The 14,295-nt window shown below is 44.3% G+C and overlaps 1 protein-coding gene across 3 annotated transcripts in view; it reads right to left on the reverse strand.

The window, feature by feature from the left end:
* gabbr1a (gamma-aminobutyric acid (GABA) B receptor, 1a) overlaps window positions 1–14,295 on the reverse strand; it is a 90,409-nt gene that overhangs the window by 41,769 nt on the left and 34,345 nt on the right. For all 3 annotated transcript variants that reach the window (XM_085801067.1, XM_085801068.1, XM_085801069.1), the window contains 5 exons: window positions 8,401–8,535; window positions 3,910–4,080; window positions 3,165–3,266; window positions 2,791–2,856; window positions 2,378–2,569 (listed from right to left, as the gene is read on the reverse strand). In XM_085801067.1, the coding sequence (XP_085657193.1) occupies window positions 2,378–2,569; window positions 2,791–2,856; window positions 3,165–3,266; window positions 3,910–4,080; window positions 8,401–8,535 (666 nt within the window). The remainder of the gene's footprint in view (window positions 1–2,377; window positions 2,570–2,790; window positions 2,857–3,164; window positions 3,267–3,909; window positions 4,081–8,400; window positions 8,536–14,295) is intronic.

Here is a 14,295-nt window from a genome sequence, read left to right on the forward strand (position 1 = left end):
CCAAAGTTTGCTTAAGTGTACAATCGAGCCGAGCTGTTTGGAAGTAGAATAAAACATCAATGAGCATTATCTCCCGCTGAAAGCAGAGATGAACGCATGACGGGGGATTATTGCTACAAATCATGAGGGTATCCCTGTGGATTCCCTGAGACCAATTAGACGTACACACTCCCAGTTCAGCTATGTCAAATTCAGCTCATTGAAATTCCACCTTGGCATTTGGCATTTAAATCTGCCACTACCTACTGGAAACTAGCTGACAACGTGCTATTGCAGACCCCGCAGTATCGGCACGCTGGCTTCATCTGAGACCTCTATCTAAAAGAAATATGCCAATTTCAAACTTGGGAAATTGAATTTGAATAGATTGGCTATGAGCGGGAGTTGTGGCTGTAATTCTTATCACCCGTTGAGCAGCACGTCAACAGCTAAATCAGCAGGTCGTGGCAGGTGCTGTATGAATATAAACAACAGCTGCTGATGAAGTGTGAGAGAGAGGGAAGGAAGGCTGGGGAGGATGGGGGTAAAAGAGAAGGAGAGAGGGGGAGATGGGTAAACAAGACGAGTCAAAGGATGATCCACAACAGACCAGCAGAGTCAGAGAAGGTCGAACAATGGGAGAGACGGAGAGAGGAAGAGACAGTTTAAGCCGATTAGAGAAGGTGAACAGAGGAGAGCAACGGGCAAAAGAGAGGCAGACAGCGACTCGAACCTGAGGAGACGTTGGTCAGACACATTATAAAGAAAGACTTGACACTGATTATTTAAACAACCCCAATGATTATTCTGTCCTCTATCAGAGATTTAGGAAGCCTAGTATTGAAGACGGTCATACACAGTTCACTGAAGGTGTGACAGGATTACACTAAACTTTCACAGTCTAACTTTTCCGAGAAAAAAAGCTCCTGCTCCTTTTACACAGAGATCCCACTGTCTCACTGTGCCTCAGCCAAAATGACGTGTGATTTTAAATAGCATGAAATACAAGAGCATCACTGCTGGTTTATTTCTGGATCAATCCATTGGGTATTAATGGTAGAAGATGTTTGTTACAGATATGGATAAGAAAAGATGGGTACGTAGAAAGCATCAATAACAACTGGATGAACTAGACAAGCAAAGAATAAAGAGCTCAAACTTCAGTAAATCTACACTACATGACTGACCAATACTTGAACATCGGAAACTGCTGAACAGAAACTCTAGAAAACTGAATTAAACTTTTTTTTTTTTTTTAATTTAGCCAGTTTTACTGTTTTCATTTCCAGAAAAATTATGAATTTGATTATTAGAAAAATGCTAATATAAACTCAGACTGTGAAGTGGATTATAGCTGCAGCACTATTACATACAAATTCAATGGAAGCAAAGGCTTTAGATAAATGAGCTCGCAACCTGACATGATGAGAGGATGAAAAGAGGTGACACACACAATCATGGGCACACTCCCACACGTAGCTGGTGCATATTGCTTACTAGCCTACAGCTAGCTTTATAACATGGGCTGTTCATAGTGAATCAACAGCTTGTGACATGAGGTGAAAAAATTTGATTTGAAAGTTTTGAAAGTCTACAGCCACGCTAACAACACTTACCTTACACACACTGGCACCTCGAGCTAAATGCTAACATGACATCACAATGACAATGACAGGACTATAAGTCCAATAGCCGCAGGAGTCCAGGAAGTCTGAAAGACTTACACTTACACTTACAAGACTCTGCTACATAGTCAGCATCACACTCACACTTCATTCATGTTTTTCTTTACACCTTTTAGGTGCACAAAGATAAGAAATCTAGGTGATAATTGGTGTAAACCAAGCAAGCCGAGTATTTTTCAGCCCAAATCAGTTCATGGATCTTACCGATATGTTCAATGGTTGGATATTTCCTCACTCTATCAGTTTTTAGTAGCTATTTTTTCTATTTTTTTATCTGTATTTTCTAATCTGTATTGATTTATCCTCAGATATTATTAAATGTGATATCTGCGAAGATCCTCATCCAACAAGGGAAACAACTGAGCTCAATTTCTCACATGTACTTGCATTTCAAAGCACAGGTGTGTTGCATTTGATGTCATTAGAAGCTCGTTAAGCACTTGCATTACAGCTGAGTGCCCCACTAATTTCATTCCTTAACATGAATGTGACTTATTTTAAATTACACTGTCCTTGTAATCTATTAACACATTTGCACATGCTTTTCTTAAATGTGAACATTTATTATGCATGTCTGTGATTACCTGTGTGTCCATTTCTAATTACTGTGACTAAAACAGTTTATAACAAGTTTATGTGTACAGAGGTCTTTCTTGGATTTAATTAATCAAAATAACAATGGGAGAGGACAACAGTGTTTTATATGTTCCCACCATGTTGGAGACGCCGCGCACAGTCTCCGGATTCAGCATGACAATCTCAGTGGTCACGTGTCCCTCCACGGCCTCCGTCATGTTCTCCACCGTACAGTTAATGGCTGGGTCTTTGATCTTGAACCAGTTGTCTGCGTACCAGCCGATGAGGAACCACACATACTTCTTCCCGTAGAGCTTCTCCTTGAACACCTGCAGCCGGGAGGGAGGGAGGGAGGGAGGAAGAGGGGAGGGAGAGAATGATAAATAAGCACGAGGAGAATTATTCCCAGAGATGTATTGAGTATGCTGTATCACTGCCAAACAAGGAAATTCATTCAGACATTCAAACAGCTCATTACAGTGCTCAATTTCTGCTAATACGCAGTCAGGTTAAGTCCACGGGGATCAATCGGGCTGGAAAACGTACTAACCTCACAAAAAACCTTCCTGGCTTCGGTCTCATAAAAGAGCCCCACAATGATCCTCGCGTCCTGGCGCTGCGTCAGAACATGAAAACAAAACAACACATTGCTTAGTTACATCTGCAGCAGCAATACAACTTCACAATGGCACAGCTTGACGTGGCATAGCGCAGCGCTCCAGAGTTCCTGCTGCTTCACAGGACGGGGACATGCTGCTGTTCAGGAGTTGCTAATTAGCATGGCGCATTAATTTCCTCTATGAAATCACCTCTCTGCTAATGGTATCGTGTGCAGCTGTGAGCCGTAGGAGGAAGGAGAGGGGGGGAGAAGAGGGGGGGGGTGAGAGAGGACCAGCAGCTGAGGTGAATTTTTAATCAAAGCACCTTGAGGTTCTTGACAGCGACAGCCGGGTCGGTGAGGAAACTCTGGCGAACGCTGATCTCGATGCCTGCCTCCTTCGTCCTCTGCTCCAGATCGTCCAGGGTCTGCAAGATGAAAGGAGAGGACAGACAGAGAGAGGGAGAGGAGGAGAGGAGGGAGTTAGAGAGGCTGCTGAACAGAGACAGACATAGGTGAGGAGCTGAGATTACAGAAAGAGACAAAAGAAAAGCAAGACAAATGAAAGAATGTGAACTGTTTATGAGAAACATCACGAGTTGGACGGACAGATGATAAACAGGAAGCAAGAGAGTGAATGGATTTTTTTTACACAAAGACTGAAAAGAAGAAAAGAAGAATGTGAGAGGGCGGGGAGAGGAAAAGCATGTGAGAGCGGGATCATTAACCTCCATTACAGGAACCAACCCAAGTGTCATGGTATTGACCGCTGTGCCTGGGAGAGATGTATTGCTTGATCAATATTTCTCACAACCAATATTCCAACAAATTACTTCAAAAATCCTCCATCAATCGCCAGGAGAGATTACCTGAAAGCGCATCGCATAGCCTGGGAACACAACTGCTCTCATAAACAAACATAGAGAGGCAGGTAATCAGACAACACCCACACTTCACTGAAAAAAAAAAAAAAGATGGGACACGGAGCAAAGGGAGGGAGATGAAAGAAAAGGAAGGAGAAGAGGCTGAGAGATGAAGACAGCTGAGATGGAGGAAGTTAAAAGTACTGACTGAGGTGAAGACTTCCGTGGTCTGCTGGATGGTGGCGATGCGAGTCCACTTCCACTTCTGGAAGAGCTGCACCCTGGTGGGGTTGTGGAGGGTGGCCGACGGGTGCGTGCGGAAAAAGGTAGGGAACCGCTGACGGTTGGACAGAGCTGGCGAGCTGGAGCCGTAGGACAGCTGGAAGACAGGAAAAAGAAGAATGGAGCAGAGGATATAGAAGTTCGGGGAGGGTTATACATCTGAAGGCCCTTCCAGGCATCACTAGTAAACACACTTCAATCAAATGTATTCAAATCAGGGCTCTCTTATTGTTCCTCCTCTGTGCACAGTGTTCTTTGATGACGACTGGTTCAAACAGCAAACAAGAGACAAAGCCAGCAAAAAAAAAAAAAGACAGAGAAGCAGAAGACAATCCCTGCTCTCGTTTTCTCATTTTCATCCACACCCCTTCCCTCCTTCCTTTTAGCTTCCCTGCAGCGTATGAGGTGTGTTGATAAACTCTGTAATTTCAATTTAGAAAAAAAATTCCCAGGCATTCATTTCCATGAAATTGTGATGACACTTCCTGCTATTACACATAGAAACAACCACAAAATGATCTAATTGTTGTTGTTGCAAACAGTAGCCCCTCGTTCCTTTCATCCGAACCTTCATAAACTGAATTCTCAAGCATGATTCATAGGAAAAGAGCACTTACTGCCTGCTGGAGAGGCAGACTGCTAAGATATGTGTCTAAAGCGCCATGTAAGAGGGATGGTTTGGAAATGCCAACAGAAACAGGGAGAAGACTGTTTCTCTAACAATTAGTTTCACAGTGACAACTGGAGATAAAATCCTCGACAGGTCTGCTTTGAAATGAGAAACCTGCCGTTTAGGGAACCATTACCGATACATACAGCCGGCTCTCATCTCAGCCCCACTGCTTATACAGCCCTTGGATTTTCACTACTGGGTGCTCCCAGTGGTGAAGAGAGGGGGCTTGATGATAGATGTCAAATGTCATGTACAATGTGGACTCCCCGCAATAACAAATCCCTGTGGGCACGGGCAGGAAGACGGAGGGATCAGTACGGAGGAAGGGAAACTACACAGGAGGTGACAGCTGATCTGGGCGCAGCAGTCAAAGATCTGGGGAAAACCAGCGAACTGGCTTCGGAGGATGACACGTGCACGACGACAAAGGTTTACCAGTGTGTGTAAATGAGAACGTGCAAACTGTGTGACAGGAGTTAAATGACTGAAAACCTGTCTGACAGTTACACACTCCCCCGCTGAGCTGCTGCTGTACACACTCACTGGAGCCCCACATGTGTATTAATTCAATGCAAATACATGTCATTTTGTTCCCTGACCTTTGCCACAGAAATGTTAGTGGCTTATGGGGCTGTTTGTCCGCACAGCAGTGTTTTGATCTAAATGCTAATGTAGGCACGCTAACATACTCACAGTGCTAACATGCTGGTGTTTAGCGGGTCGTACTCATCAGGTTTACAATCTTAGGTTAGCATGTTTACATTTTCTGTAGTGACTCCCTTTCCAACTTATGACCTCCACTCAAAAATGTTGGCAGCTTAATTCTCCTTCCCTTTAATTCTTCCTGTTGCTATTCAGTGGCATACTCCAGTTTTTGCCATGGACATAAGCTTAAATTTGTTTCAGGCCCACAGGACAGCAGCCACTGCTATGGGCAATAAACAAAAGCTACAGCTGAGGCTGATGGGAAAATCATTAGATTTGCAGGTAGGTACTGCAAAATTGAATTTTTTTTTACCTTTATAATGGAAAATAGTTCATAGCTCCCCAGCTGCATAAGACCCTATGAATGCTGGTGAAATTGTTCATCTAATTTTTCAATGCTGTGAACATTACTAATTAAATTCTAATCAACTCAGTTGTAGCCAGTGGACAATATTGCAAACACTGGGCAGAGTAAAAAACCAACAAAAACCCAACATGGTTAGATGACACTAGGGCAAATTGAGAAAACTGTTTGATAGTTTTTCTCAATCTGTTTTTTTTTCTTTTTGCAAGAGTTTGATTAGCACTTTGTCTGGCAGAATGAAATAATTCAACAGAGGTCAAAACCTGAAAATTACCAAAAATAAAGCTCTGAGCTTCTCCCCATGGCAACACTGAAATAAACCATCAACAGGCACGAACACAGTGACAAAATTGAAATGGAGCAAAAAGCTGCTGTGGCAGAAATAGACCAATGTAGCAGCGCTCGACTCAACAGACATCGAAGCTTCCCAGAAACCACAAACAACATCTCTCTGTTCTCGATTCGTCAGGTCTCCCGTGGCCCTGTAGCAGCAGATCAATGGCCGTCTGTGGCTTACAGTGCTCTTAAAAAAGGAGATTGGGATCTTATTAATTATTATTAATTATGAATTAAGAGCCCCTCCTTGATCAGCGTCCAGAAATGGAGGTTGCTTTTGCCTCCCCGGCGCTCTGATGAGGCTGCTTGACATGCGAGGAGGCTCCTGCAGGCAGAACGCATACAGAAATAATTGAGTGTGGCGGTTAGGAGGTTGTGCCAGTGGTGGTATGTAGTAAAGAGAGACAGATCCCTTTGTGTGTGGGGAGAATCGGCTGCTCGAGTTGAGGGAACGAGGCGGAAATGAAGAGTGGGTGAGTAAAATGGTAGCGATGGAAAGGGGGAAGGAAGGAAGCGAGGAGGGAGGGAAGGAAGGAAGGAAGGAAGAGAGGGAGGAAGGAAGGGGCTGAAATAGGGCAGGCCAGCTCCAGGCAGTGACAAAAGGCGAGAGGAAAGAGGAAGGCAGAGTGAAAAAGTGGAGAAGAGTTTTTAATGATGAGGAAAGAACGGGTGACAAAGAGAGAAAGACCAGGAAGGAGAAAGACGGGCAGATGCCAATCACGAGATCTGACTGTTCTCCATGACTAATCTCTGGATGAAACTTCAATTATAGGACAAAGCTAATAAGCAGAGCGCTGTGAGTGACAGAGAGGCAGATTAAGAGAGAGACAGTGAGATAAACAAAACCAACTGATGGAGGCATAAAAAGCAAAAAAAACAAACAAACAAAAAAAACAGAGGATGGCTTCTGCTGGTTTATAGATTTGGCATGTGTTAATAATTGTAATGAATGCATTATCATGCAGTAGGACAAAAAATATATTTTGCCCTCCAGCGGTCATTGTAGGGTTGTGAAAAAGCCTTATTAAGTCTCATCACTTATTAAAAGGTTTTCCTTGAAATATGTTAAAATCAATGAACGACTATTCCTGTTTGTTTTCAGGAACTTACTGTGTTGCCTGTAGGAACAAAGACAGCATTATTTATAGATGAATGTCAACATCAGACACTTTACTGTTGGTCAGCACCAAGTGTTGTGATCGTCCTCCAGCACCAACAGGGCTGAAGATCCTTAGAGTGAGTGTCAAAGTTTCTCTCAGCTCATCTCCCTCTCTGGGCCTGTCCGCTACAAAACTCCACCAGAGCCAGAAACGTGAGTGAAGAGGCTGCACAGGCCCCGTCGGAGGTGGTCTGGGCCACATATGTGAATGCCAAGGTGACGGATCACCTACTCTACTAACGCCCTCTGCCACAGTCACAGCTTCATAATAAACTGAGAATATTTTACTATTTCAAATGGCTTAAAGCTTAGAGCTAAAAAACAACACATGTAGTTAATTTGCAATGTAAAGCAAGAGATCTGATCACAAGCGCACATGGAGACACGCTTGTATGGTGATGCTTCACGTTTGTCGAGTCAGTCTGTAAATAGTCAGATGTGTTTGTTTGCACCTGTTTTCCACTGTGTCCTTTACTACTCAGAACCGTATTTGATGTAAAGGACCTAAAAACACCATGTATATATTTTCCTCATTTGCCCCTGGTGGTGTCTAGTAATGCAGATAGTTTCTGTTTGTATGAGTTCAGGCTGTGAGATATTTATCTCTGAGAGTTTCGACTCCACCTCAACACTTCTGTCACTGAAGGTACTTTGTACTGATGAAACGACCGCTGCGAGAAAGGAAGGAAGACAGACACTGGAAAGGGATGTTGTTGAATTTTTAAATGCTAATCCCACAAACAATATCCCCTTCCCCTCCGCTGTTTAAAGGTTGCATCAGAAACATATCTCAAAATCTAAATGTAAAAAAAGCTAAAAAAAAAAATAATAATAATATAAAAGTATCACTGGATCCCTTTCATACAGTTGAAAACGTGAGTCTTCTGGAGTCATAAAATGACGAAGAGCATCTTTTTTAAAAAAATTTTTTAGGAGGTTTCTTGGACATTAATTTGTGATAGACATCAGGGATATCAATATTTTATGAAAGTACAAGTTGTGGTGAATGTAAAAATAAGTGCAGCCCACCTGTGTGTTCAAGTTTGACTGAGTAATGATTTGTACAAATGTTGATGCAAACTGCAGCTGATGTGTCACAGCTCTCCTCGCCTTCACTAATATGCAAATGACTTGGGAGTAAAGCAGATACCAGAGATGTAAAGAGTAAAAAGATACCCACCACTATGAGGTTCCACATGCGGGCGGCTTCAGCCACCAGCGTGGAGACGCCGCTGCAGCCGGGCATCAGGACGATCTTGATGGGCTCCGTGTACAGAAGGTCGTAAAGCAACTTGGTGGCTTCTCCTGGGTCACACTGGAAGGACATAATGAGAAAGGTTTAGTGGATCAATAATACGGAAGAGAAATGAATTGAGGTGATTCGGAAAGTGAGGGGGAGAAAATGGGAGAGATAAGAATGAGGACAGCAGATAGGTGAGGAAAAGAAAGAAACAACTACGCAATGTGGTGCGGAGATGGAGGGAACAGAACAGACACAGAAAACAGAAGGCAGTAGATAAAGAAAAGGGAAATGAAATAGAAGTAGCGAGCAGCGACAAAAAGGTCAATGCAAATGTGAGGAGAAAAGGCAAGTAGGAGAAATAGAAGGACAAGTCAGGGAAATGGGGGGAAAAGCTAAACAGACGGGGTCAAGATGAGGTAAAGGAGAATGGCACTGAAGGAGCAGGGAGACGTAAACAAGGAGATGCAAATGTGACAAGCTGCAAGAAAATGTTATCACCACTGTATCATCAAAACACAACGCGCTGTCCACGGATCAAGACAAAGGAACGGATAGAGAGCCAGAAAGCAAACAAAAAGTGAGCTGGACGGGCACAACGGCGGTCATCACAAGCCATTACAACCCCCCGATAAAGTCATTTACAGCGCGTCTAGGTGTTGAGAGTGTGGCTGGAATGATCCATCACTGCTCTGTCAGCCAGATTACCGACAGACCGTCACCGCCACACGGCTCATCAGAGTCACACATAAACTGGCCTGACACATCTAATGATTCAGCATGGAAGAGGAGACACAGCTCCTAAACACAAACACACAGATGCACGTCTAAAAAGAAGGAAAAAAACCACACACATATACACACACAACCTCGCACGCGCACACCCCAGACGAGTGTCACAAGCAATCGTACTGAGGCCAGTGATGGCAATGACCAAATATGGCTCCTAATTGGGGTGTTTGTCTCAACGGCTGATTTGTCTCTTTGAGGCAGCCCTGTGATTTTTCTGAAGAGGTAATCACCACTCAAGACCCAGGAATATGTGGAATAGCTGGTCTTCTTATTGATTGATGTGTTTTCCATTACCTCTAGATTGGGTGGAATTATAGTGGTGTCATGTCAGCGCAGAGAAAGTCAGGACATTCACATGCACTGAGATAATTCAATCTGAACACTATTAATGCAAAAGGTCTGAGTGCTGCTGACGTTCTCACTTAAAGGGTTGTTTCAACATTTTGGCAAATTCGCCCATTGCCATAATCCCTATAGTTTTAGGAGTAGGTTCGCTACCTTTAATTGTCGGTGCAAGCTATTTTTAGAACGGCGGAGCAGAGATGCGAGCTGCTCAGAGCTACACTACGGAGGCTCCTGGGATTTCTTGGTTTCCCTCATCAAACTCATCAAATACACAATCCAACAACTCCAAAACGCTCTTGTGGACAAGTTGGGACCTGCACATTCACCACGCTAATATAATAACACAACGTTACCACACAGAGTTGTTTTCGAGGCAATGCAAAGCCGATGTTGTGCCAAAAGTATGTGGCCCTGAGGTGCAAATCACAACAGCAAATCAGAAAACACAACAACAAAATAGAAAACACAACGGCAAATCAGAAAACACAACACAAAAAATGAAAACACAACAGCAAAAGAGAAAACACAACAACAAAAAAGAAAAAAAAGTTTAGTAATTTGTTGTGTTTTCTCTCTTTTTTTTTTGGCTTTTTCATGCCTTTATTTGATAGGACAGTTGAGAGAGAAATGGGGAGGCAGAGAGGGGGGGAACGACACGCAGGATAGGGCCGTTCGACACGGGAATCGAACTGGGGCCTGCAGTGACGACTACAGCCTCAACACATGGGGCGCGTGATCTACCAACTGAGATAAACACCGCCACGTGTTTTCTCTTTTGTGTTGTGTTTTCTCTTTTGTTGTTGTGTTTTCTGATTTGCTGTTGTGATTTGCACCTCAGGGCCACCGTAAAAAAGAGACTCCTTGCCGTAAAACGACTTCCCCCGACGGGAGCGTGCATCGGCGGCTTTGCATTTACCCATGCATTTACCTCGAAAACAACTCAGTCTCATAACGTTCGGTTATTATCTCATAGCGTGGTGAATGTGCAGGTCACAACTTGTCCACGTGAGCGTTTTGGAGTTGTTGGATTGTGTATTTGAGGGAAATTCCGGAAATACCATGAGCCTCCATAGCGGTAGCTGAGCAGCTCGCATCTCTGCCCGGCCGATCTAAAAACAGCTTGCACTGACAATTAAAGGTAACGAACCTGTAGCTCCTCCCGGGTTTAGGGTTTATTCACAGTCACCGACCGACCCGTGAGAACTAAAGAAAGTGAAAGTAAACAAATAGACAGGTAAATACATATGCTAATTCAGAGCTTGCAGCTTAATAATATTACACATACACACCAATAAAAACACACCTCGTAGGCTGCACACTACCAAAGGGGCTGAATCTTGTCTTTTCTTCTGTCTTCGTCTTCTTTGTTTACATTTAATGTCGTAACTCTTCATCTTTTCGTCACTCTTTACATCAACTTTACCGAGTGTGGAGACAACAGACCGTGTTGTTTCTCCCTTGCCATGCTCTGCCAGGTGGTGGGTCGCTAAAGTGGTGCCGTGTAGAAACAAATACAAAACAATGCGCCCCCCTCAACTAAAGGGCAGGTAGGAACTAAAATAAATAAATGAGAATTAATTAAACTGACATGTAGGCAGTTACACTCCCACCAAATCACGAGTGATTTTCTTAGAACGACTAATGGGAGACATATATAGTGTATGTAAACATTACTTTCAAATATTATTAGGTAACAAATTAATAACAATCGATAAGGCCAGCTAATAACACTGAGAGTGAAAGAATGGTACACTGTGGTCTTTAGTCTGCTTCCAACAGTGTGACCGTCTTCTGAATGGGTCTCTCCAGGTAGACTGGTTTGGAAGTGCGTCTTCCCATTTTATCCAGCGTTGGATCACTGAGTAATAACTTGAGTGTCCTCACTCTCCCATCCTTCCCAGGATGAACTTGCATGACCTTGGCCAACTTCCATTTGTTTCGTGGCATCCCATCATCCTTCAGAAGAACAATGTCGTTGACCTGTGCATTTCTGCGGTCCTTAGTCCACCTTTGTCTGTTTTGAAGATTTAAAAGATACTCCTTCTTCCAACGTGACCAGAAGTTGTTGGCCAGGAGTTGAACTCAACGCCATCTCTTTCTGAGGTAAAGGTCTTCCCTGACGAACTTCCCAGGGGGAGGTGATATGATTGTGGACTTCATGGTCAGAATGTGGTTTGGTGTCAATGGTTCTGGACTGGATGAATCATTCAGGTTGTCCGTAGTCAGCGGTCTGCTATTCACTACTGCCATGACCTCATATAGAAATGTTCGTAGAGAGGAGGAGTCAAGTTGTTTGGCAGACTGTTCTAGGATAGACATCAAAACACTTCTGATGGTGCGGATCTGTCTTTCCCAGACTCCGCCCATGTGGCTTGAAGCTGGGGTATTAAAGATGAACTCACATCCCCTCTCCTTAAGTTCCTCTTGATCCATCTCTCTCAATGCTTCAACAAACTCTCGCCTTGCACCAACGAAGTTTGTCCCCTGATCACACCTTATCTGCCGCACTGCTCCACGAATGGCAATGGATGAACGCAGGGCGTTAATGAAGGCATCCGAGGTCAAGTCATCGAGCATTTCAATGTGAATTGCCCTGGAGCACATACAGGTGAGTAACAGTCCGTACTTCTTTAACTCTTTTCTCCCTTCTTTGATGTAAAACGGACCGAAACAATCCATGCCACAGAAAGTGAATGGCGGTGTGGCTTCTGTTCGGTCTTTGTTGTTCCAAACCTCTTCTGAATTTCCTGCACTTGGTGCACTTGTAGATATGGGATGAGACCAGGTTGCTGCATCCGAGGATCCATATGCCGTTAGAACGGAGCTCATTTATGGTCATTCCCCGGCCTTGATGGTGCACTCTTTCATGATAGTGCTTGACCAGCAATGATGAGATGTGACTATCTCTTGGAAGAACCGCGGGATGCTTTACATGTGGATGTAAGGGAGCATGAGTCAAGCGGCCTCCAACTCTAATGATACCTTGATCATCCAGGAATGGATTTAGTCCGTGCAGCTTGGACTTCGGTGGAGTCTCCTTGTGATGCTGGAGATACTGGATTTCTTGAGAGAGGTTTGTTTCTTGAACCAATTTTATTATGGTTAACTGTGCTTGTCTCCTTTCCTCAAGGCTCGTGGCTTCACAGGACCTTAGCTTCAGGCCTTTGACTTCTCTAGCGAGGCGCTTTAATCTAGCAATGGCCTTCACCAACCTTGACCAATCAGAGAACTTGTGTAGGCGATCCAACAGTGACCTCACCTCCTTTGCCTGTGTGTCATAAACTTGGGCCTTCTTGAGCTCTGGGTCACTACTTGGGATCTCTCCCACCTTGACATCTCCGGTTTGTAACTCTTTCTGCCAAAGCAGGTCTGGGCCTGTGAACCAGTTAGATGTTAACAGCTGGTCAGCTGAGAGACCTCTTGAGGCATGATCTGCCGGGTTCTCCTCCGAAGTTACGTACCTCCATTGTGCAGATTCTGTACTTTGTTTGATGCGTTCTACACGATTAGCTACGAACACATGAAATCTTCGGGCTTCGTTACTGATGTAGCCCAGAACAATCTTTGAATCTGTCCAGAAGACTTCTTGCACACAATCCACTTCAAGCTCTCTTTTGAGCATGTCACTGACTTTGACTGCTACTACTGCCGCTGATAGCTCTAGTCTCGGTATGGTGGTCACCTTAGTGGGAGCAACTCTTGACCTTCCCATGACTAGAGTACAGTGCACTTCACCCGATGTACTGATCACTCTGAGATATGAACACTCTCCATATCCTGACGCACTGGCATCGGAGAAATGATGCAACTCACAGTGCAGAACTTCGAAGTTAGGTGGAACGTAGCGCCTCTGGATCTTCACACCAGCCAGGTTTTTCAGGTCTAGGAGCCAGGATTCCCAGAGAGGTCGCAGGTCATCAGGTAAGGTGTCATCCCAACTGAGCTTGTCGCGACACATCTGCTGGACAATCCTTTTTCCTACCAGGATGAACGGTGCCACGAATCCGAGCGGGTCAAATATTGAGGCAACCGTGGACAAGACTCCTCTTCGGGAGGAGGAGAAATCATATGGGCATATTACTGCTGCGAACGCGACTTTATGACCATCAGCACCGCTGGCATGGTTCGGCTGATGGAGGGATGTGAAACACCGGCCCGATCTCCCGCTGACAGGTCCCGGTGACTGGGGAAAAAAAAAAAACACTCCGCCGCGGAGATCAGCTGGACCTGGACAGGTAGCGCCCCCCCGGCTCCGGTGTCCGGCAGAGAGAGAGACTGAGGAGCCGTCCGGTCATGCTCTGGTGCAGGAGATGTTGGAAGTTTGTGTGTGTGATCTAACAATAACAGGTCTGTCTGTCATTGACTGTTTCTGTTTACACAGCTGATTAACGAGCATCTGTCACATCGTGGTTTTTAATTCATCTCAGTTGCTCAAAATAAAAGTCGAGTTAAATTTTCAACACGGACTTGGTTGTAGCATTTCTTTTTTTTTTTTTGGCTACTTTTTATCTTTTTATCAATATAAACAACAACAACATGTGATCCACATCGCTGCGTTATTAGACTATGGTTTAATAATCATTCTGACACAGCAGCACTCCTTCCTGCATGTTCTATGCTGGTTCCAAATGTGCATACACCTGGTCAGAGCTGGCGTAAGATTTGTGCGTACCGTACGCTCACGCTCAGATTGATAAA

The sequence above is a fragment of the Trachurus japonicus genome, chromosome 16 (assembly GCF_045865225.1).
Source record: "Trachurus japonicus isolate A0001 chromosome 16, Traja_1.0".
NCBI lineage: Eukaryota > Metazoa > Chordata > Actinopteri > Carangiformes > Carangidae > Trachurus > Trachurus japonicus.